Source organism: Biomphalaria glabrata, chromosome 9 (genome assembly GCF_947242115.1).
Source record: "Biomphalaria glabrata chromosome 9, xgBioGlab47.1, whole genome shotgun sequence".
Taxonomy (NCBI): domain Eukaryota; kingdom Metazoa; phylum Mollusca; class Gastropoda; family Planorbidae; genus Biomphalaria; species Biomphalaria glabrata.
Genome location: NC_074719.1, coordinates 22,632,077 through 22,655,904, shown reverse-complemented (window position 1 = coordinate 22,655,904; position 23,828 = coordinate 22,632,077). Strand labels below are relative to the sequence as shown.

Here is a 23,828-nt window from a genome sequence, read left to right as displayed (position 1 = left end):
TTTTTAAAAAGGTGATACTGTAATCAATTCTAAATATTCGTTTGTTAGGAATGTCACTATTTTGTGTCTGTTTTAATTTCTTAATGTTTTCTTGTGTTAAGGGATCATGTTTTCTCCTGATGTTTATACCTGATTTCTCTTATCAGCCGTTGTGAGACATTGGTCCAAAATAATACCAAGCTTATAAATAAACAAGGTTACAAAAGACAGTTTGTGTGGAAACACAAACTCAAAATCGGCCCCCGAAGTGGTCCACCCAGGCAGGCTTCAATATTTTCAGAAAGAACATCCAAATGAAATTATATCAAGGACAAATGAGAGATAAGAATGGAGAAAGAAGGTTAACAGATCTTGTGTAGTGCCCCAACGGTCCCGCAGATCAAAGGATAGGTGAAAGTGAATGTAAAGTTAGATGTGAACCTGGCCTTACTAGTTCCCCTTTTAGACCTTGTGGTCTATAGGGCAGATGATGTAAAGTTCATCTGTTTTTGTGGCCTACGGTTAACGAGGGTGTCATGTAGCCAGCACAACGACCAACCGCCTTTACTTTTCCCCAACTAATGTCAGGTACCCATTAGAGCTGAGTGGACTCAGAGGCGCCCAAAGTTAAAAATCCCAGTCTTCACCAGGATTCGAACCCGGGACCCCCGGTTCGGAAGCCTGAGCGCCTTCAATGGCCTAACTGATGTCTTTTAATTGATCTAATTGTTTTGAAAAGGCTCAATCTCTTATTCAAATCCTTATTTAAAAGATTCCGCACTATAAAAAAAGTTCAGGAAAATAAAGTTTACAAGATTACTATTCGTTTTAAATTAGGTCTAACTTATAATGCATACTAATTAGCTTTTTCTCTTTAAAAAACTGCTTGCATAACTGATTTTAAAAATTAGATTTTTCGCTTTCAGAAAAAAAAAGTAGCCGTTGCATCAGAACTTTGAATGGTCTAAAATATTGTGATGTTGGATTTTCAATATCTTTTCTAGTTTACGAGATCTAAACGGGACGGACGGACAGACATTTCGCACAAAACTAATAGCGTCTTTTCCCCTTTCGAGGGGCCGCTAAAAAAGATAGCATGTGAATATTTGAATGAACTTGTTTTAGATGAAGTCCATTAATTATGGTTGCTTTGAAAAATTGATATAACACATACCATGGGCATTGTCATAATAGCCATAGATCTATAAAATCTAGTTATAATCAGTAATCTTGTGACAGGTGGGGAAATGTGAAGTGTGTTTGGCGCGTTTTATGTCTAGGGGATGATTATTTTTAAAGCTATCACACACCAACCTATCAGCATATGAATCGGGAGCAGACACGCAACGAGACAAGCAATGAAAGATAGATACAAAAGTTAAAATTTAAGAAAATTTATTTACATAAATATACATATAAGAATAAAAAGGGGGAGGGTTTGCAGCTATCTCTAGATAATAATGGATTTAATCATCACTCTTGCACCTAATAAGAGAGTATGTCACTTTGTCCTCTGACTTAGCTGGTATTCCTGTTGATGTCGCAGCTGGCTGTGTCCTGGCTTGAGGTTCTGCAGCTGGAGGTGGCGCTCTAGCGGATAGAGGGACGCCTGTGATATAGTTCTTGTGGAGTCTCAATCCCCAAAATCTAATATCTGTAGTGGGCACAGTAGGGCGGGTGGCCGGCTACCGTGGGCACAAGGTTACTGCGGGCAGAGCTGATCTGCCGTGGGCAGCGTAATTGACAGGATAATTCCAGTGAGTTGCAGAGGGTTGACGTAGCTATGACATCTCTCACAGATCTAATTCTATAGGGATGTCGCACCTAATAGCTTGACAGGTGGGCTGTCGAATAGGCGGGCAATGCCGATAGCGCCAAGTGGTAGAGTCGAGTAGATCTCAGTAGGCAAGTGCAGTGCTGAATAGCACTAAGCACATAAATAGTAGGTGATCCTCGATAGCAAATAAATAGGCAATAGGCAGACACCTGAGGGAGGCTGCGGATAAATAAAGACAAGTTAGGATATGTCTCTCATACATCTTATCGATGCCCTCGACTGAGGTGCATTCGTCAGATTGGTAAAATTGCTTTAGAGCACAAGGGGGAGTTGATGACAAATGGGATTTGGAAAATAGATGGATGATAGTAGCAATATAAAATGTACATAGAAGGGGAAATAATAATCTCAAATAAACAACACAGGTGGATAGAGAAAGAGAGAGGGGGGGGGGAAATGGACGGTGGTCAGCGACCCAGACGATTTGTTTACATATGACCGTGGGTCGAGAACAATGGAGCGCGCTTGAATGGTGTGTCCGTTCAAGCGGCGCAACTCTCATTAGAGTAAAATGAGTAAAGGGGAGATAATTCAATACAGGGGAGATAACTCATATCTCCTTTCTAAGCGCAGTATTAGTGCAATAGTAAAATCATCAAGGCGATCAACCGAGATAAAGGAAATAAAATAAGGTGTACAAATATATACATGGTTGCATCAACGATCAATTGAGCAACGTAGCATTAATAGATTAATGCAATACTAAATAAATACATAGGACATGTTTATGTTTTCTACTTACGCCAGTGAGAAATACACAATGCACTAATTAAATATAAATGAACTAGGCAAAATACACATGATAAAATCCAATGGAAATATACACAGAGTAATTAAGATGGAACTTGTGATTAAGTTCGGCTTACCACCAGGTATTCCTCTAGGAGAAAGAATGTATGAAGTAGTCCAGACTCAATAGCTCAACGACAATGAGAAATAAGAGGGTCTGATTTGATTTGGATCTACTTTATATACAGGCCTGGAAAATGTGGGCGGACACCGGAAATGTCCTAGGCTTAGCATTATCTTCCACGTGGGTGAATTAGACTTGAGATGGGAGCCGCACCTTGGAATATCACGCGGTGTGTTGACCAGGGTAATCTCTTAGATCAAAGAGAGACGTGAGAGAAGGGGGGGGGAGAAGGATTAGCTTGCATTCAAACCAAGGTGGTGTCCACTGCGGCTGTCAGACATCCTGCCGATAAGATCAAAGACTGTGCGTATCTTTGCCCCGGTCAAGGGAAGATAAATCGAAAGACGTGGCCTTGCTATCTCCAATGTGGTCAACTAAGTCTAGCCTGGAGCGGAAAAGGTGTGGCGGGTGAAGAAGTTAGGGGTAGGGTGGGGAAATAATTAAAATAAAATAAATAAATAATGAAAAATAATAATTAATGCTGTGATAAATTTGAGTGACTCTGACAGCGAGTTTTTGACTTGTCACAAATCTATGTAATCATAAATATTCAGGTTGAAATCAAATTGTAATTATAGAATCAGCATAGATTTACTTCTAGAATATATATATCTAGGTTATAAATATAGTAGAAATAGAATCTAAGATAATCAGAATTTACCTCTAGACTGTAACTCTAGTTTAGATCTAGAGTCTTAGACTTAGTCTTGATTTTAGACTAGATTAAAGTCTTGTATACTATATAAACCTATATATACGCTGCCTTTGTGGACCTCACCAAGGCTTTCGACACGGCCGATGGTTTATGGAGAATTTTGACCAGGCTCGGATGCCCAACTACGCTCCTATCCATTCTCAAGCAGTTTCATGTGGGACAAAAAGGCCAGATGAGACACAATGATGACCTGTCTGATAATTTTCCAATACAAAAGCAGGGCTGTGTACTTGCTCCTACTCTATTTGCGTGAAGCAGGACTGTGTACTTGCTCCTACTCTATTTGAATGAAGCAGGGCTGTGTACTTGCTCCTACTCTATTTGCGTGAAGCAGGACTGTGTACTTGCTCTTACTCTATTTGCGTGAAGCAGGACTGTGTAATTGCATCTACTCTATTTGTGTGAAGCAGGACTGTGTACTTGCTCTTACTCTATCTGTGTGAAGCAGGGCTGTGTACTTGCTCTTACTCTATTTGTGTGAAGCTGGGCTGTGTACTTGCTCTTACTCTATTTGCGTGAAGCAGGGCTATGTACTTGCTCCTACTCTATTTGTGTGAAGCAGGACTGTGTACTTGCTACTACTCTATTTGTGTGAAGCAGGGCTGTGTACTTGCTCTTACTCTATTTGCGTGAAGCAGGGCTATGTACTTGCTCCTACTCTATTTGTGTGAAGCAGGACTGTATACTTGCTCCTACTCTATTTGCGTGAAGCAGGACTGTGTACTTGCTCTTACTCTATTTGCGTGAAGCTGGGCTGTGTACTTGCTCCTACTCTGTTTGCGTGAAGCAGGGCTGTGTACTTGCTCCTACTCTATTTGCGTGAAGCTGGGCTGTGTACTTGCTCCTACTCTATTTGTGTGAAGCAGGACTGTGTACTTGCATCTACTCTATTTGTGTGAAGCAGGACTGTGTACTTGCTCCTACTCTATTTGTGTGAAGCAGGACTGTGTAGTTGTTCCTACTCTATTTGTGTGAAGCAGGACTGTATACTTGCTCTTACTCTATTTGTGTGAAGCCGGACTGTGTACTTGCAACTACTCTATTTGTGTGAAGCCGGAATGTGTACTTGCATCTACTCTATTTGTGTGAAGCCGGACTGTGTACTTGCATCTACTCTATTTGCGTGAAGCAGGACTGTGTACTTGCATCTACTCTATTTGTGTGAAGCTGGGCTGTGTACTTGCTCCTACTCTATTAGCGTGAAGCAGGACTGTGTACTTGCTCCTACTCTATTTGTGTGAAGCAGGACTGTGTACTTGCATCTACTCTATTTGTGTGAAGCAGGACTGTGTAATTGCATCTACTCTATTTGCGTGAAGCAGGACTGTGTACTTGCATCTACTCTATTTGTGTGAAGCAGGACTGTGTACTTGCATCTACTCTATTTGCGTGAAGCAGGACTGTGTACTTGCATCTACTCTATTTGCGTGAAGCAGGACTGTGTACTTGCATCTACTCTATTTGCGTGAAGCAGGACTGTGTACTTGCTCCTACTCTATTTGTGTGAAGCTGGGCTGTGTACTTGCTCCTACTCTATTTGTGTGAAGCAGGACTGTGTACTTGCTCCTACTCTATTCGCTATCTTCTTTGGCATAATGCTGGGTCAAATGAGGCAGTGATTGCATCTAGCATCTACATCAGGTTTCGTTCAGACCAGTGGCGTAGCATCCATGGCGCGAAGGGGTTCAATGAACCCGGGCCCACGACCATTTAGGGGCCAACATTCGAGGTAGTAACAGGGGGGTGGATTTACCTGTTTTCAACATAAGTTCTAGCTTAGGGCTTCAAATGAATATTTAATAGTTACAGTACATACAATATATGGACTTTTATGGGCCCCCATATCTCAAATAGCTTATAATTAAGGCCTTTTCAACTCTATATAAGGCACTGCATGGCGCATAGGGGTTTGATTTCGCCTGGTCCCATGACTAATGACCAATTGTGGCTTACCCTAGAATGCAATTTTGAAAAAAAAAATGATAAAAAAAAAATTAAATAGTTCCCTTAAAATATCCTAAACGTGATATTACACTTTATATTAACACCAAACATTAGCCCGTGTTTTCAGCTAGAGTCATTGTAAGGAACTGCTTTCAACAGGCTGATTGTACTGTGCTGACGATGCGATGGTGTTGACGTTTGGGTCCCATTCTTTCTTTTGTCATTTTGTTTTCCTCTTTTTTTTTAAGTAAGCTTTTTTTTTAAATTTTTTCTGCTACCAGAAATCTAGATTTAGACTTAAAATTAGAGATTAAAGAAGAAAAAAAAAATAATCATATTCTGTTTGTTACTTCGGGAAACATTAAAGATGTTGACTTTTTAGCTACTTATTGTGACTGAATTTGAGAGGAGGTTTAGGCCTATAACAAAAAATGTTAAGATAAAGTGATAATTCATCATGAAATAGTGTCTTTCGCTTAAATGGCTTCCTTGTCTGGTATGTGCAGTGGAAAGTCATTCGGATGGTCTCGGGTTTTTATCCTGACACATCATCAATGTTGTTTCTTTTCTAACCAAATCGTCAAAAAAAAAAAAGATAAGTCTACTAATGACTTCACTTCATCAACAAGCTTGCCAACCGTAAAGACACCATGAACGACTGAGAACAGTGGATGATGTAAACAAGGAGCAGATTGAAGAAGTTGACAATTAGTGACTGAAAGGAATTCATTGCATAGTGAATGTTAGTTTGAACTTGAGCATGCAACAACCTTTCATTTAGTGATCATCGCGAAGAGTATCTTTTAGTTAGACAACGACAATGTCTTAGCAGTATATAAATTCACAAAAACACAAGCCTTTACCTCGACCTAAAGATTCATAATAATAAAGATAATGAGTAATGCAAAGATAGCGAAAATACTAATGGAGTCCTAATCTGCTCCATTTTTCTCTATCAAGGTTGACAACAAAGAGAATTAAAAATTTATTAAATTTGCATTTTTTTTCTGAAAATGTATTGTGAACTCCGATGACGAACTACCAAAAGAAATTGCAATCAGAAGTATGTAGGATTGACTGAAAAAATAATCTTATGTATTAAAGTATCAACATCTTTCTTTAAATGACTTACGATGCCAATATGAGCGGACAGTACAATAGCCTTCAGGTATTGTTTCAACAAAAGCAGCAACTTGCACATTATGTTCACTGTGCTAAACAGTACATGAACATTTTTTGTAAAATGATTCTGTCAGCTGTGGTCATGAACTTGCATTGAAATGTCTTTTAGTAAATGTACCGATACATATAAACTACTGGATTTCTTTGTCACACAAAATATTTGTCTTCCGGGGGGGGGGGGGGGGGGTAGGGGCCCATCAACACATTTGAACCCGGGCCCACGGGTACCTTGCTACGCCACTGGTTCAGACGGCAATGTGTTCAGTCTTCGACTTATACTATCACATACAAAAACAAAAGAATTGGTCATAACAGAGCTTCTCTATGCCGATGATTGCGCCCTGCTAGCCCACAATGAACATGATCTCCAGAACGCTGTCAACGATTTCGCATACGCTGCCGCCTCTTTCTGTTTATCTATAAACCTCGGGAAAACAGAAGTCATGTTCCAGAAGTGACCCAATAAAACCTACTTAGCCGTAAAGATCACCGTAAATGGACGTCCCCTTAACGTGGTAGACCACTTCACATATCAGGGAAGTATAGTATCGAAAGACACTTCGCTTTCAAGGAAGTTGATAACCGTCTGGCCAGGGCCAGGCAAGAGTTTGGCGGAATACATCGCTCCAACTGCCTACAAAAAAAAGTGTCTACCTAGCAGTGGTTCTCTAAACCTTCTATAATCTATATGGATCTGAGACGTGTATTATACAGAAAGCAACTAAGACTACTGCAAAGCTTTACCAAAGATGCTTGAGATCCACCAGGGACACACGGTGGCAAGACAGCACTACAAAGCGATGTCTTTGCGAACGCCGGTATGGACAGTATAAACTAGTATAGAGGGACTTCTTATGGTCCGACAATTACGCTGGGCAGGGCACGTATCCCGTATAGGGGACGAACGTATGCCAAAAGCAGTCTTTTTTGGTGAGCTAAAAAGTGGTCGACGTAACAGAGGTGTCCCACGGAAACGCTTTAAAGACCACCTTAGGCGCCAACTTGCCTTAGCAGACATAGAAGAGAGCACCTGGTTGTATGCGGCCTCAGAACGAGACAGCTGAAGGTCACTCACGAAGGCCGCGGGATGCACATTTGAGACCAAAAGAAAAACCGCTGCAGAGGACAGACGCAGACGGCGAAAAGAAAATTTTAATCCACCAATGGTTATGTTTGCCATGGTTGTGGGAAAATATGTAGGTAACAGCTGGGGCTGCGTATCCACGGGAAATACTTCACTCCTCATTAATCTTCGGACTCGATGACAAGCCTTATTATTATTATATTAGTAAATTAGGTCTTGGCGTTGAAAAGTAGATTTTTAAGTAGAAGTATATTCAATATTGTATAGATAGTAATTCTACTGAGTCTGATCTAGACTATCTATACAATTTTTCTTGATCTAGATATAGAATCTATATAGAATAATCTAGATATAGAATTCTATATAATCTAGATAGTAGATGTAGATCTATCCTTATTAATAAACTTAGTCAGGTGGAGCTAGAGCTCATTTATTCGACATAAAATATTAACATACTGGCAAATCCAGCCATCAATGAATACAAGAAATTCTCCAATAATAATCCAATAATATATTAAGCACAATAAGCACACATCTGTTTATACTTGCTACATTGAATCTTTATGCGTCCTAACTCACTGTATTACACATCCATACGCTTCAAGAATAAGGCGACTACTGCTGCTCTAACCATGTGGTTAACTCCCAGAATTCTCGAATTCACTTTCACGTGAAACACAACAAAAAGTTATACTTTGTGATTCCCACTAATTCATGTCACAATTACCAACGCATTCATACAGATTTTAATATATAGATTGAATTATACTAATAAAGAGATGTAATTTAGATCTATACGGTGTTAGCAAATAGCGTTACACAAAAAACGAACCTGGGTTTTTCTAAAATCTGATACTTGGTGTGTAATTGTAAAACAGCATCTACTTACATAAATCGTAAATAGAGAGCAAATATCTATATATATTGTTGTATATATAGGCCTGTGGTTTTATATTATATAACTTTCGTAATTTCTTCTATAGAGAAATGACTTTTGTAATTTCTTTTACTGAAAATTTGGGCTATTCGCGCCTGACACATATATAATTTTTTTGTGCAGCAACAAAGCCCATTGAATGAAGTTTTATAAACCTGATTAAAAAGAGCCAAACAAATTCAACACGGGTCAAATCTTTCTTTGCCTCCCTAAATGTCTTTATTGCGAGACCCTATTTTAACGTTGTTTTTACTTCAGTATAGTTCTTTAATTGTCCACGCAAGGAAGAATCGTGCGTCACGCGGCTTTCTACCTACACGTACAATCTACACTGAATTCCTGAAGCATTGCTGGTCAGAACTGGTCAGTAATGGTCACATGCATTATGGAACCTTCAGACAGGTTTAAGAGAAATCCTTCTCAGTAGTCAAAGAAAACGTTCTGCACTCTAATTCCCTAATGGACTTTTTGAAGGTCTGGACTTAGTGCAATGACCCACCCCTTCTCCTCAGACATACACATAAAACACTGATACCAACAGTGATCTATTTTTTTTTTTTTCTGCTGGTTGGGGGTGGATGCTGTTGACGGCCGTTGACTTGTAGCACCAAACTGCTGGTAGACAACTACACCGCTATAGGCGTAGTATACCTGAACTAATACGACTTTTAAAAACTTGAATAACTTACAATGTAGAGAAAATCAACTTGTGATGAAAAGAAATAAATATAGTAGACTTTAGTGATAATATTTCTTAACAGAATCTAATTCACTTCAATAACACCTTTTAGTCTCACGTTCTGGAGTAGTCTGTCCTAACCAAGACCAAATGCCGACAATGTGAACTATGTTGCATCATTCACAACCAATCGATAACCTTTTCACACCGTCACCATAGAAACACAGACACGCCATAAAAGCGGGGGGGGGGGGGGGGTTACTGATGACAAGGAAGACATACAGGTCGTAGGTCACAGACTCGGGACTTAGTATTTCTTATTATGTCTTCTCGTGTAATGAAATGAAATTCTGCTCAATTCAGGAAGTTTTCTAGGAAAAGCCAATAGCTATGATATGTAGAGATGAATGTCTATTCTGCGTCTGTATAATTTGTGTTGTTCAGCAAATAGGTTGCGTGTTTCTGTACGCGTCGAGTTCTTGACTGCAGACAAATAACACCACTCCACAAAAAGAACAACCAACTGTTTAATTCATACCGGGAGCAGTCTAGTCTCAGTCACTATCATGTACGATGTTACCTCTATGAAAGCCTAGCCTCAACTGTCTGTTATCTATCTAAACTAAAGTCTAACCCTCACTTTGGATTAATTTCGTCACAATTATGCGTTCACCATCAGTCACATGAAGTGCATCTCTACAGATGTTATTAAAAATGGTAGTAAAATGTATTTTTAAGATTATTTCCGCTGACCAACAGAAAAGTCAAATGTTTGCATTAGAAAAACCAAACTATAAGTTAATAATGAAAAGAAAACACAAATCTGTCCCGCACTGAAGGCCCAGTGGGATGTATTATGTCTTTTTATCTTATCATATAAAATACAGCGGTTACTTCAGGAAAAAAAAAGATTCCTCCGCATGTCCCTAGTTAGATGTTAGTTTGTAGGAGAGAGAAACACAACGAAGAGGAAAGAGAGAGAGAGAGAGCGCCAGATGTAACTCTTGGTTTTTCCATTAAGTAACACAAGTATCTAAACTTAAGAGTAGTATTCTTGTTATCTTGGCTATTCATTTCTATGTTAAAGCCTTTCAGAATATTTATATTTTAATATTTATTATTATATGGTGAGGACTCACCATGTGGGAACCTATTCAAACTGTCAGATCAGCTTTTGATCAATTCAAACAATTCATTGTTACGATAACAACAAAACGAGACATTACAAAATAAATAGAATTAAATTAAAATTGAAATGAAGAAAAAAAAATACACGGATAAAACATATATTTTAATTGGTATTAGCATGAAATAAAAACAAACACTAGAGAAGATAGATCAAACTGACTTTGTCCAAAAGTAGATGGACGGTTATTTTATAACAAAATATTATTTTAAAAGTATTATTTCTGACGCCAAAGTAAAAAGGAAAGCACATACATATGCGTTACTGTATTGGAGCTTTTCATATATGGCGGACAAACTATAAATACCTAACTTTTAAGTGTACAAAATAAAAAGGGGATAAACATCAAAAAGACCAAATGACATTTGTTTTTTAATCTGAGTGTTTTTTAATCTGAGTGTTTTTTAATCTGAGTGTTTTTTTAGTCTGAGTGTTTTTTAATCTGAGTGTTTTTTAATCTGAGTGTTTTTTAATCTGAGTGTTTTTTAATCTGAGTGTTTTTTAATCTGAGTGTTTTTTAATCTGAGTATTTTTTAATCTGAGTGTTTTTATCGTGCTGTTAGAACCTGCGATACAGATCGATGCTGCTGTAATTAAGGCCGGACTTGAGGACTCCGTTGTGTACATGACCTATTGCAAGCCCCAGGCAGTAGACCTTGGCGCCGCTACTCCCCGGGCAAGTACTTGTTGTGTAGGTCAACTTGGTGATCTCGATGCCATCTTCATACTCGCCAACTTTGAGATTCTCCACCCACTGGCCAATGCTGACCTGTTTAAAACATCCATGGGGATGAGAAACAATGAAATTTAATTTGTCAGCTAGTCTCAGTTGATACTTTCTCAGAACTTTATTCCACAGATCGTTCCTGCGTGTCGCGGTCTTGTACAGTCTACTGCCTAGTGCCTCGTCACAAGTCACGTGCTTCAAAGTACAGCTGTCTCTGTCCAAGTCAATCACATCAACGGTCAGTTTCTCAAGGATGACCTTTGTTGGACACCTCGGCTCATCGAAAAACAAACGACACGATGTATGTTCAGCCTCGACATCATCAAAGACAACGTGGGCAGCTGTGTTGACTATTATCACCCACCACACAGAGTTCGGTTTATCTGAGTCTCGACATTTATCACAAGGGCAAGTTTTGTTCTCCACATCAAATTGAGTTTCAGAAAAGGCATTAAATCTGCTTCCGCTTGGATCATATCCTAATCCCTCTTTGTACCTGAACACATCCATCTCCCCACTTCCGGATCTCGTGCTTTGATCCCCTCCTCTGCCATAGAAAGGATAGTTAATTTTAGTGTTAGGCCAAAACTTTGGTCTGTGAGGACTCACCATTTGAGACCCTATTCGAACTGTCAGATCTGCTATAGTTTTGATCAATTCAAACAAATCATTGTTACGATAAGCTTCTGGCAGATGTTGCTGGGTGAATTCTTTAACTGGGATAAAGTTAGTGTGACCTGGATTCTTAACACATTTATCGTAAAGTTTATTTAAATCGGCTTCCGCCCCACCAACTGACTCTTGACATTCATTGTCACCTGTGAAAGAAATGTTTGCACTTGTAATGAAATAAATCTTCAAAATAAAAGAAAACGTTATTGAAAAATGTTTATCTACGGCAAAAAACAAACAAACTGTAAATTGATAACCTAAAGTATAATTTGATAGCCTAAATTATTAATAGATAGCCTAAACTATACAGTAGATAACCTAAACTATAAATAGATAACCTAAACTAAAGGCCTACATGATAAATCTAAACTATAAATAGAAAATCCAAATTGTAAATAGTCTAAACTATAAACAGATAACCTGAACTATAAATAGATAAGCTAAACAACAAATAGATAACTTGGGTTAAGACACCATAACGTACGCTATAGATAGATAGCCTGAACTATAGACAGGTTGTCTAAACCAGTGATGCCCAAACTACGGCCCGCGGGCCAGATCCGGCCCGCGACGTGGCTCCATCCGGCCCGCCTAAACATCGGCACAAAGTGAAGAAAATTTTTAAAAAGGTTGAAAAATGTATTTTTGATACGTTAGGACTTTTTCTTGGATGGATTTCATTCTAATCTAATGTATTCTAATATTCATATTATTTTTAAATGAACACGACGTTTATTTTGTTCGGTGACAAGTGTTGACAGTTGTTTTAGGTTCTTGGATAATTCCGCTGCTGTCTTGAGCTAGTCATGCTCTAAACAGGTTGTGTGTAACACAGGGCATCAATTCCGTATCAATTTTGGTAAAGTTCTTTTGATATCAAAGAGAATAATACGTACCGTTTAATATACCAATTAATATTTGTGCGTTAACGAAATGGTAGAACCGTAGGAACAAAAACCTGATTATGAATGTAGATTGTTGGTTTAAGCCGCAAAGAAAAAAATCAACAACTTACGCCTAATTGAGTGAGTTGAGCGAGTGACGAGAAAAAAGAGAAAGATTTGTGCCCATGGTAAGGGCAAACTACAGAGTTGTTTTAACTTATGAGAAATGAAGCGTTAAAAATTGTTTTCTAGCAGTGATGAAAGAATTTGTCCTGGGGAGAAAAACAGTTAAAGCATTGCAAACGATTGGACGATATTGGTACTAATTTCCATTCAAAACTAAACGACAGAGCAGCAGATTTTGAAATGTCTTCTGTTGCCACTAAGGACTGCTCCGACAGATCTGCAAATGGAGCTGATTGACTTACACAGCCAGACATTCCTGCTTGAGAAATTTAGAGCGATACAAACAAGAGATTTCTTCACCAATTTGTATGAAGGAACTTTTCAAATTTCCGAAATCAAGTGTTAAGGACATCCACACAATCCCAATGTTTATAAGCACTTCATTGAGTAGACAAACTTTTCATTGATAAAACGGATGAAACCGATCTTACATAATCGCCTAGCACTGCTACGGGTTTGTAATTATAGTTTGTAATAAAACTATTTAAAATGGTTTATTCGCTATTTCATTTTTTTTTAATTTATTCCATGATGTGGCCCGCGGGTGTCGAAAATTAAAATGGCCCGCCGGTCGAAAAAGGATGGGCATCACTGGTCTAAACTATAAGGAGTATAAATAGATTGCCTAAACTATAAATAAATAGCCTAAACTATATATATATGTAACATAAACTACAAATAGATAGCCTGAACCAATAAATGGATGTTTGTAACAGAGGCAAGAGGTATCAATAAGCTATGCGTTTATTTGAATCTAAACAACTGTGTGAAATTTTAAGCACTGCAAACAAAAAAAAATTCGAGGCTCTTCTGTTTGTAGCTCAATTTGTATTTTAATTAGCTGACAACATTGAACTTTAGCGTCCTTGACATTGTTGAGTTTATTTTGAAAATCCCCAATAGACATTGCCACTAAAACTGCGATATTGTCTTCAAGTCCGAAGTTTAAGAAAGAGTACAGCAGTTCGACATGGCTAAGAAAAGAGACTGATACACAGTCTCTTATCAGTTCAACGAATTATTGCTTTTTGGTTTTCTGTCAGCGGTTTCTTGTCGATCTATTTGAGCTACTTCGTAGATAACTTGGTACATGGAACTACAAAGCTAACAGCAGTGCTAATGAACAACAATGGAGCAGGGAACATCAATCTCTACCTGTAACCAAGTAATCCAAAGAGTAAGACAAGGGATCCAACTAGCAGATAACGCGGCAACGCTGCTAGGAGTTACTTCCCCTAGTGTACTGTTGGCCTTTTTGGCGCATTGCTGCAGTTTGAAGAGAATGATTCGCATTTGTCTCACCGGCGTTTTTCCTTAATTCTAAAACACCTTATGATGAAGAAATGTTTAAAAAAGACCCGATTATATGAGGCTCTTAGGGGACTAGCCTAGTTCCCCTTTACTTGGACGCATGCCACTGCTCTCAGATCTTGGTGCTACACAGAAAAGGTGAATACTACTGCCTTTTAAATATGAGCTTTCTATTGCAAGACAAGAGACCAAGTTGACCAAAGTCACGCCTGAAGATGATCTGTGACTGGCAGTTGTCCTCTGAGTGTGACTCAACGTTTGATACAATGCTGCCCTGAAAAGTACTACGAGACTAGAGACCAACACTGAAAGTTATTAGTGGCGCCAAGTTAATATAACCGAGGTATCTCTTACTATATAGTGAAAGTAAACATTACAAATATATATATATATATAAACCTGTTATAAACCTGGTGGTGGCACAGATGGGGGTGGTGTGTGTGTGTGTGTAGTCAGCCAACGCCAATCGCCTCAGGCCAGCGCTAGACGAGCGGTCGAGCGTGACAAGTTACGATGGTCAGCCGAGACGAGTTTCAACATGACGGTTCCGGAAGGATCGGCGTCGTGAACAGAGCTCAGGAGCCTCACGAAGGATGTAGTCATCTGACCACCCAGAATGGTCGAGCGACGTTCTGTCCGATTCGAGAAGGCCAGTAGGGACCCTATATAAGAGCGAAGGTATCAGAGACCAGTCAGTCACAACTTCCCGATCTACAGTTCGTTACAACGGCTCAGTACAAGTCCGAGACGAGACAGAGAGACCAGTGCAAGAGTTGATACGGCGGAGAGATATTTGTATAGTCTTGTGTTATGTGCTGCCAATTGTACAGTATTGGCTGTTATTTATTGACATTAAACTATTACGTTATTTTGAAGCCGAGAGTTGTCAAGTTCTTTAAGTTGGTGGTGTCGTTTGGTGCCATTTGCAGCGAGCCTGGATAGGGAGATTCGTAACAACATATATATATATATATATATACAATATTTAAAAAATGCAAAAAAAAAAAAAACATACTTACCGTAAGTATGACTCAAATCTAGACTTTCGTCAATCATTGGTCTCATAGGTTCATCTATAAACAAATTTGTTCATGATAGTTTAATACTGACATTCTAACATTCGTATGCTGTTGTTAGTCTTGCAGAACTTTACTAGACTCAGAACTATTCGCATATTTTTAGTTTCCTACATTCTTCATAAAACAACACATTTCTGTTTTGGTGAAGTCTGTATCGATACAATGCTGGTTTTTAAAATAACAAGATCTAATTATGTTTGAATTGACTGATTCACTAAGGATTTCAGAAGTGACGTCTCAAGCTGGTAAATGGGACGGCCACTAAAAACCGTTCTCTATGGAACCACTCGCTTTAGTACTTATCATATTGTCATTTACAATAATTTATTACAAATTTCTTCAAGTCTTCTGTACTGTGATGTCTTCTGTATCTTCGTCCAAGGCGCTAGTGGTCGCAAGTGGTCTCTATGTGGTCAAGCGTGTCCCTAAGGGATAGGTTTAGGATTCGGCCCTTCGCGGATGATTAGCTTGATGCCCTGCTTATGCCTAATGATTAAATATTCTAAAAAGCAAAATGTTAACTTCTTGTAATCAATATATTGTTATAACTCCGCCATGCGCACCGACATCTAAGCTAGAAGGTGCGCACTGTGATAAACTAGACTAAAAAGGATGTCAACATTAGGAAGAGAGGAGAACGATTTCCGCTTAAGTTGAGAGCCGAAGTGAAAAGACTGTGCCTAAGATAGATGATGTTTTATGAACGTGATGTCGTGTAAATAAAGATATATGTGCCTCGTTGAATTGCCTCCCTTAAGTTATTACAATTGGTGGACCTTTTTCCATGGACGTCTCGTGACACAGTTGTAGGCCCACTTGTAGCCATGGTTTCAAGCACATAGTCTTTCTCTGCCTCATCTGTAAGGTATGCCCATGAAGCATCCTTGTAATGTTCATCCACCACTACATCAGGTTTTGCTGGAATTAATTCACCACCGTTCAAGTCATTCTCACTGAAGTGGGCAGAAGTACACATTTCTGTCAAGTTCAGATCTTGTAGCTGGGTTTCTTGGCATGGGCACTGTCCCCGCTGTCCCCGCAGGCCGCCGCATATACAGTTCATGTCAATCGCCTGGATGCAGTTGCCAAGTATGGAGTTCTCTCTTATGCCGCTGCCAAAGTCAAATTCGTTTCTGCCTCGACCATTGCTGGGGCCCGTTTTCGCAAGTTCACCCGACGACATCCAAGGCAAGGAATCAGAAACGGTCTTGAGGCTTTCATGGTTTGAGTTCTCATCAAAGGTACTGACAGATAAACAGAGGTCTTTAAGGTCCACAGCAGCCAGCTTGGACGCAGACCCAACGTTGTCTTGATCTGTCCGGCTCGTTGCAGGTATACCAGGATCAAAAGTTTCAGGCTCATAACAGACTTCTCTTGTTTCTTCATTTGTCTCTTTCCTTTCGAATCGGCACATCCCATTGAGATCGTCGCAGCAATCGTTGTCACGTTTCTCGCCCTGAAAGTCATCCCCGTCAGACTTGCCCACAACACAGTCACAAACAGCGCTCCAATCCCCAGCGCCTCCATCACCACTGTTTGTGCAGCCACAGTTCTGACCAGGCAACTGCTCCTTCCCTAACGAGTTTATTCCTCCTTTTGCTTGCGACACAATTTTATCACTTTGTTCTATTTGGCCTTCTACTTGCAAAACACTTTCATCTACTTTACTTCCCATCCTATTAATTTGTTCACGCATTGCATCAGTTTCTTCCTGTATCCTGCCAAAGAAGTCAACAATCCCAAGTTCAATTTCAAATTTGTAGGTCTCCGGATCTTCTTCTTCATTGATCAGAGCTTGCATCAGACGAGCCGTGAGCGTTTCCCTGCTACCGAGGGATTTTAAACCTCGGTCCCAAAGCTCTTGTCGTAGCTCTTTAATTGAGAGCTGATGTAATAGCTTCAAATATGTCATTGTAATCAAAGCCTACCTCCTCTCGTTAAGTTGCCTATGATCCCACTAAGGACATCAATTGTAATAACTTAAGTGAGGCAACTCAACGAGGCACATATATCTTTATTTACACGACATCACAAGTTATAAAACCATCTTTTCTAGGCACAGTCTTTTCACTTCGGCTCTCAACTTGGCCGGAAATCGTTCTCCTCTCTAATGTTGACATCCTTTTAGGTCTAGTCTATCACAGTGCGCACCTTCTAGCACTAGCCTGGATGGCGGTGCGCACGGCAGAGTTATAACAATATCAATATTTATTGTCTCCTGTGCATTCTGTACGTTTTGTGTGTGTATTAATTGAACTGAGATTCATTGAATAAAAGTTTTATGATTTGTAAATGAGTTTAACATTTTAATTGTTATTAAAAAATAAAATAAAGAAAGTTAAGTTTTATGCTTACCATCTTCTAGTTCATTCACGTGATGTTGTGAAGCCATAACTGAAAATAGAATTGATATTTATGTACCTTTGTATCTATCTATCTAGCTGAAAAAAAATAGTTTGAAAGAAAGATAATCTAAAAACTTATTGAAAAATAAACAATCTGTGTATAATATTAACGTAAGGTAACAATTCGTATACAATTTGATGTGATTTCTCTAAAATAATTCGCCCGTCTCGGTTGGACGAGTGGGGGGGGGGGGCGATCGCCCCTACCGCCTTCCCTGGATCCGCCAGTGTATCAGACTGTCAAATTTTTACCTAGATTCAAAGGAGACTGTGCTAAAAGGTAAGATGTATGACTTCAAGATCTTATGGTTGTTTTATTTTAGGTCAAAGGTCACTTATAGGAGTTCACTGTAAACAATCGTAATGTCTAATCAATTTCATTTCATTAATCGTGATTTTAATTAGATGAACTATGTTTTAAATTGTGTTTCGTTTCTAAGTAAGTTTGTACGCATTTCTGATTGTTTTGTCTGGTTGGTCATATTATTGTAATGTACTGACAAAGTCAGTCATCTAAAGTCACTGTCATGTCGTATAAATGAGCTGATGTAAGTCTTGTAGGCCTTTATATATTCACCATTTTGAAGGCATCGAATATAGCATAGTGAATAGAAGCCTACTGTAACAGTATTTGTTTCAAATAAGAAGTACAGCAGGAACAAGAGATAGGAGATAATCTCCCCCTCAACTGATTAAATGAACTAAAAATTGAATTGAATTGTCCAGTTTTTATGTCTTCATATTAATGTTAGCTCATTTTAGCTTATTAGGATTTGGTACAAACACACTAATTCCAAGTCATAAAATACTACAATGAATGATTTAGCAAACTCTTAACTTATTTCTCTGTAGTTTATATAACAAAGCTTTTATCAACTCACTCTGTATGTCCGATACAATTACACATTATTTCTACCAAACCCAATCTCAGATCAAGTTAAAATTTTGCACAATTATTTCTTGTAACTGACAAAACAAGAAGCAAATAAAAAAATTAACTAAATACTTAATTATTTATTGGTAATTAATAATTTTGTTTGGTTTCGAACAAGGGAATTAAATTGTACAGTGGTTAGTGCATTGGCTTCAGGGGGCTTGAGCCCTTGAGTTCGAGTTCAGGTCGTACAACTTCCACCCAGATACCTCCTTCTTTCTCTCCCCCTCCTTCTTTCTCTCCCCCTAATTCTTTCTCTCCCTCTCCTTCTTTCTCTCCCTCTCCTTCTTTCTCTCCCCCTCCTTCTTTCTCTCCCCCTCCTTCTTTCTCTCCCCCTCCTTCTTTCTCTCCCTCTCCTTCTTTCTCTCCCCCTCCTTCTTTCTCTCCCCCTCCTTCTTTTCAAATGGTCCAGACAAATAATAGAATCATAGCGGAGTGAGAAAGCTAAAAAATATGAAATAGCGCTACACAAAAACAATTGATAAAAAAAATTCTAGTCCCACAGATTTATCATTGTTACTGTAGTCAAAATCTATTACAAATTTAATTATATGACAGATCCAAAAGAATTGATACAAACACAGTTACACATATAATGAGCTTTGATTTTTTAAAATGTTTTTAACGGCCCCCGGAAGGGGAAAAGGCGCTATTAGTTTTGTGTGAAATGTCTGTCCGTCCGTCCCGCTTGATCTCGTAAACTAGAAAAGATAGTGCAATTCCGACATCACAATATTTTAAACCATTCAAAGTTCTGATGTAACGGCTACTTTTTTCTTTTCTGAAATCGAAAAATCTAATTTTTAAAATCACTTATGCGAGCAGTTTTGCTTTCATGAAATTACACCACTTTTAAAACTATTAACTATTAAACACTCAAACACTTGAGGCTCTTTATTAGGGGAGCAAACTATATTCCATATTTTTAACACATTTGTGCAAACGGTTGTAGATTTTTTGTCAAAAATTTTTGTTTTTATATTTGTATTGTTAAATTATGTAAGTTCTGTTACACTAAGTACTATATTTACACAAGAACAAATGTTTACTATTATTTTAAAGAAAAAAATCTATTTAGTATTATAAATTAGACATAATTTAAAACAAATAGTACTCTTGTAACTGCATTTTCCTGTCGTTTTAATGTCACAATCGTATATATATTAAATTTAAGAGCTTGAGCCTTTTCAAAACAATTAGATCAATTCCAAGACATCAGTTTGGCCAGGGGAGGCGCGGTGGCTGAGCGGTAAAGCGCTTGGCTTCCGAACCGGATGTCCCGGGTTCAAATCCTGGTGAAGACTGGGATTTTCAACTAAGGAATCTTTGGGCGCCTCTGAGTCCACCCAGATCTAATGGATACCTGACATTAGTTGGGGAAAAGTAAAGACGATTTGTCGTTATGCTGGCTACATGATACCCTCGTTAACCGTAGGCCACAAAAAGAGATGAACTTTACGTCATATGCCCTATAGACCACAAGGTCTGAAAGGGGAACTAGTTAGGCCAGGTTCACATCTAACTTTACATTCACTTTCACCTATCCTTTGATCTGCTGGACCGTTGGGGCACTACACAAGATCTGTCAACCTTCTTTCTCCATTCTTATCTGTCATTTGTCTTTGATATAATTTCATTCGGATGTTCTTTCTGAAAATTTTCAAGCCTGCCTGGGTGGACCACTTCGGGGGTCGATTTTGAGTTTGTGTTTCTACACAAACTGTCTTTGTAACCTTGTTTTAAATTATTTTACTTGTTGTTTATTGTACTACACCTTATAAGTGTACACAAAAACTACACAGACAGCACATTGATAAAGTGAAAAGAAGACAAATAATCATTTAGCTCGTGTACTCTTCTTAAAAGTCTTTTATTTCTTCCTAAAAAAACATTGAAATTTAAAATAGCTTTCTTTTAAAATTGCGATTACATTATTAACTGTTGATGTTGAAACAGTGAATCCTATTTCTGAACGCTTTCAAAGTAATTTTAAAAAGACCTGTTTGTTACAACATGTTTCCCAGCCAACTATAGACTAAGTCTCTAATAAAATGACACACGTCTAATGGTTGCCTCAATTCTGATCATTAAGTTAAAATCATAATAGTCTCGATTGGGTTTAGAAAATTCTGTCAGACTTTTAGACTTTTAAAACGTTTCCTTATTCTTGTGGTGCAGACCTGACGGGCAATACTTTGGTAAACACAATGTTCAAATCTTTGGTCAGTTGATCTACTATCGGTTCTTTTATTAGTACAAAAATATTTTAGATTGCATTTATTGCTTATTCTGACTTTTTTATTACAATACCTCTACACAACTTACACTACTACTACGCTTTTAGCGTATCAGATTCTTAGTTCAACAGATTTTTTTTATCCATTCTCTTTGGAATTTAAAAACAATAATGCTGAAATTTCTGAGTTGTTTTTTTAAATATTCACTTTAACATCTAGATTTGTTTGTTTCTAACATGGTAATCAGATCCAACAACTTACTTTGTTAAGTTTTATTGGTTGAAATGTTGTTCTGTTGCTTTTTGCTTTCCCTACGTGTTGTCGAAACCTGTGTCTAGACAGGCCCAGATGAGATGTACATATAGGCTTCTGTCAAACAGGTAGTCCTGTAGTCCTGTAGTCCTGTAGATCAGAAATGTTTCCAAGAAACAATATTACTAAATTTGTGACTTCCCCATTCTGTCAATAGAAGCAGCAGTGAGCCATTTGATAAGATATAGTTTAGATAGGACTCCACACTCATGGCAGTTTGTTCACGAAATGTATCCCGTGACTTTAATTAGTCATTGTGTAACAGGTACTATCATTGATCAGAACAATGCAGACATTACAGGCATTGAAATTTTCTGCATACATTCTGTAATAAAAGAATGAAGTCATTTTTTTTTTCAAAATAATATTTGCTCAGTAGATTCTCTGCATTATGAATAACTAAAACTAAGGAAATCGCTTAGAAATAGATCTACACAATACTTTATTGTTAAGAATATGTAATCACCCTTCTTTTTATAATTTTGAAATGAGTGAAATAATTTTAACATAAGTAATATAGCCTACGGTACACACACTAGAAGCACGCCATCAACCATTAAAACGCTATTCTAATGATCAATCTTGCATGTGCTTTTGTCAAACAATCCCAGATAGCTAGTCAAGAAAAGATAGCACACAAATACAACGATATTTTGTTGACCAAAATAAAAGGTTAGACATTTAGAAATGTTATTTGATTTAAAAAAAATTGACTAATTGTTGTTGACCTTCTAGTTGCAAGTCTATGCAAACAAGATCGGGAAAATCCTTTACACACCTCCCTCCCTCCCTCCCCTGTCATTCTTCCTCCACAACCGAGTGTGACAACACGTTGACAACAGAGTGAGTAACACGCTTAGAAGAGCGTTAACACAGCATCAACAACACTGCCAACACAGGTATGTTTTACCCTAATGATCAGCGATATAATTAAATACTGATAGATGGCTGGATTTGTAGAGCATGAGTTTTATGAAGTGCTTAATAGAAGGATGCAGACAAATGTTAGCAAAGAAACATGAATATTGTGAAAGAAAAACAATTACTTAGAATTATATGAGTTCAACAGATGTATAGAATGCAATTCCTGCCACTAAAATCTCTATAAACATTTTGTGCGATGAATTCTGTAGGCCTAACAAACGTTGATCTCTCCAAGAGTAATTAGACCGAACTAACAAACGTTGATCTCTCCAAGAGTAATTAGACCGAACTAACAAACGTTGATCTCTCCAAGAGTAATTAGACCGAACTAACAAACGTTGATCTCTCCAAGAGTAATTAGACCGAACTAACAAACGTTGATCTCTCCAAGAGTAATTAGACCGAACTAACAAACGTTGATCTCTCCAAGAGTAATTAGACCGAACTAACAAACGTTGATCTCTCCAAGAGTAATTAGACCGAACTAACAAACGTTGATCTCTCCAAGAGTAATTAGACCGAACTAACAAACGTTGATCTCTCCAAGAGTAATTAGACTGAACTAACTACACACACACACACATTCTAATTGGAAGAGGGCATGTTGACCTGACAACATTAATTCAGAGTCACACAGAGCTGCTACGACACAGCTCGGGTTCTATACATTGGAAAAGGATTCTCAGAAGAGAAAAAGACATGTCTATGTCGCCTTACAATTTACAAACTTGAGTCACAGAAACAGATGGCCTTTACATCGTCTGCCGTTTAGATGGCAAGGTCTGAAAGAGGAACTGGTACAACTATCGCTCTGCCACTTGATCGTGCTATATAGGTGGACAACATTTAAAATGAAGTTAGCATGTATTACAGTTGTATTCTTCTGAACTGTGACTACTTTGTTATGCATATCAAATCCCACAGGTACTACAAGGAAATTTTTACTTATGACTGTTTCTTTTATAATAGCATGTTGCTATGTGTTTATAATAACCTTCGATGCCTATATAATGATAACATACAACGCAAGTCTTGACCAAGCGTCTTCTTCGGTTTGATGAAAATGTTCAAAAATCTAAATCGTCCAGAAAAAATATGAGACGGATGAAAATTATGGGAAAAGTAGTAATAATAAAAAAAAACTAGTAAGAAATATAAACATAACAAATAGGTTATTTCTAGTTATCGCCCCCAAACCCTGTCTTAATCACTATTTTATTATTTGTATTTGCTGATAGTTTGAAAAAATGCTGCTACAGTGTTTGTCCTGTTTGTTTGTCCGTCTCTATGTCACGTTTACACTAAATGCGCTCTTCCAGAATTAGATTTTATCGTCACATGTACAATGAAATACTTTTCTCTACGGTAGCGAAACCAAATTTTTTGGCAGGGCTCTAACGGTCTCAACAGCTAGATGCATGAAGTAGCACTTCACTTCTGAATGATAGAAATAATCCTCATCGTTAACACAGGACGAACAGAATGTTGTTGGTTTTTAGAACACAATAAAATAACCCATTATCTATTCGTTTTTATCTTATTAATTAACTCTTATAATTTGTTTTTCAAACTTAACAATTATAGTTTTACAGTATTATGATTGGACACAAAACTATATGACATAAATAATTGTTTACAACGGGAATATCCTCTCTGGTTATTCCATCAAGCTCCACTTGAGATTAACTGGAGCGTGACAAT

The 23,828-nt window shown here is 38.0% G+C and overlaps 1 protein-coding gene across 3 annotated transcripts; it reads right to left on the bottom strand.

Moving 5' to 3' along the window:
- Nucleotides 1-10,546: 10,546 nt before the first annotated feature.
- LOC106066666 (uncharacterized) lies at nt 10,547-23,498 on the bottom strand. 3 transcript variants are annotated; one of them, XM_056042230.1, is made up of 5 exons: nt 23,482-23,498; nt 21,153-21,528; nt 17,671-17,709; nt 15,256-15,309; nt 10,547-12,001 (listed from the first exon to the last, which is right to left on the bottom strand). In XM_056042230.1, the coding sequence occupies exons 3-5, from the start codon at nt 17,705-17,707 to the stop codon at nt 11,016-11,018; spliced, it is 1,077 nt and encodes a 358-aa protein (XP_055898205.1). In that variant the 5' UTR covers nt 17,708-17,709; nt 21,153-21,528; nt 23,482-23,498; the 3' UTR covers nt 10,547-11,015. The 3 variants fall into 3 exon arrangements, with proteins under 3 accessions (XP_055898205.1, XP_055898203.1, XP_055898204.1); XM_056042228.1 differs by lacking the exon at nt 23,482-23,498 and adding an exon at nt 21,932-21,995; XM_056042229.1 differs by lacking the exon at nt 23,482-23,498 and adding an exon at nt 21,738-21,894.
- Between the last annotated feature and the right edge of the window lie 330 nt (nt 23,499-23,828).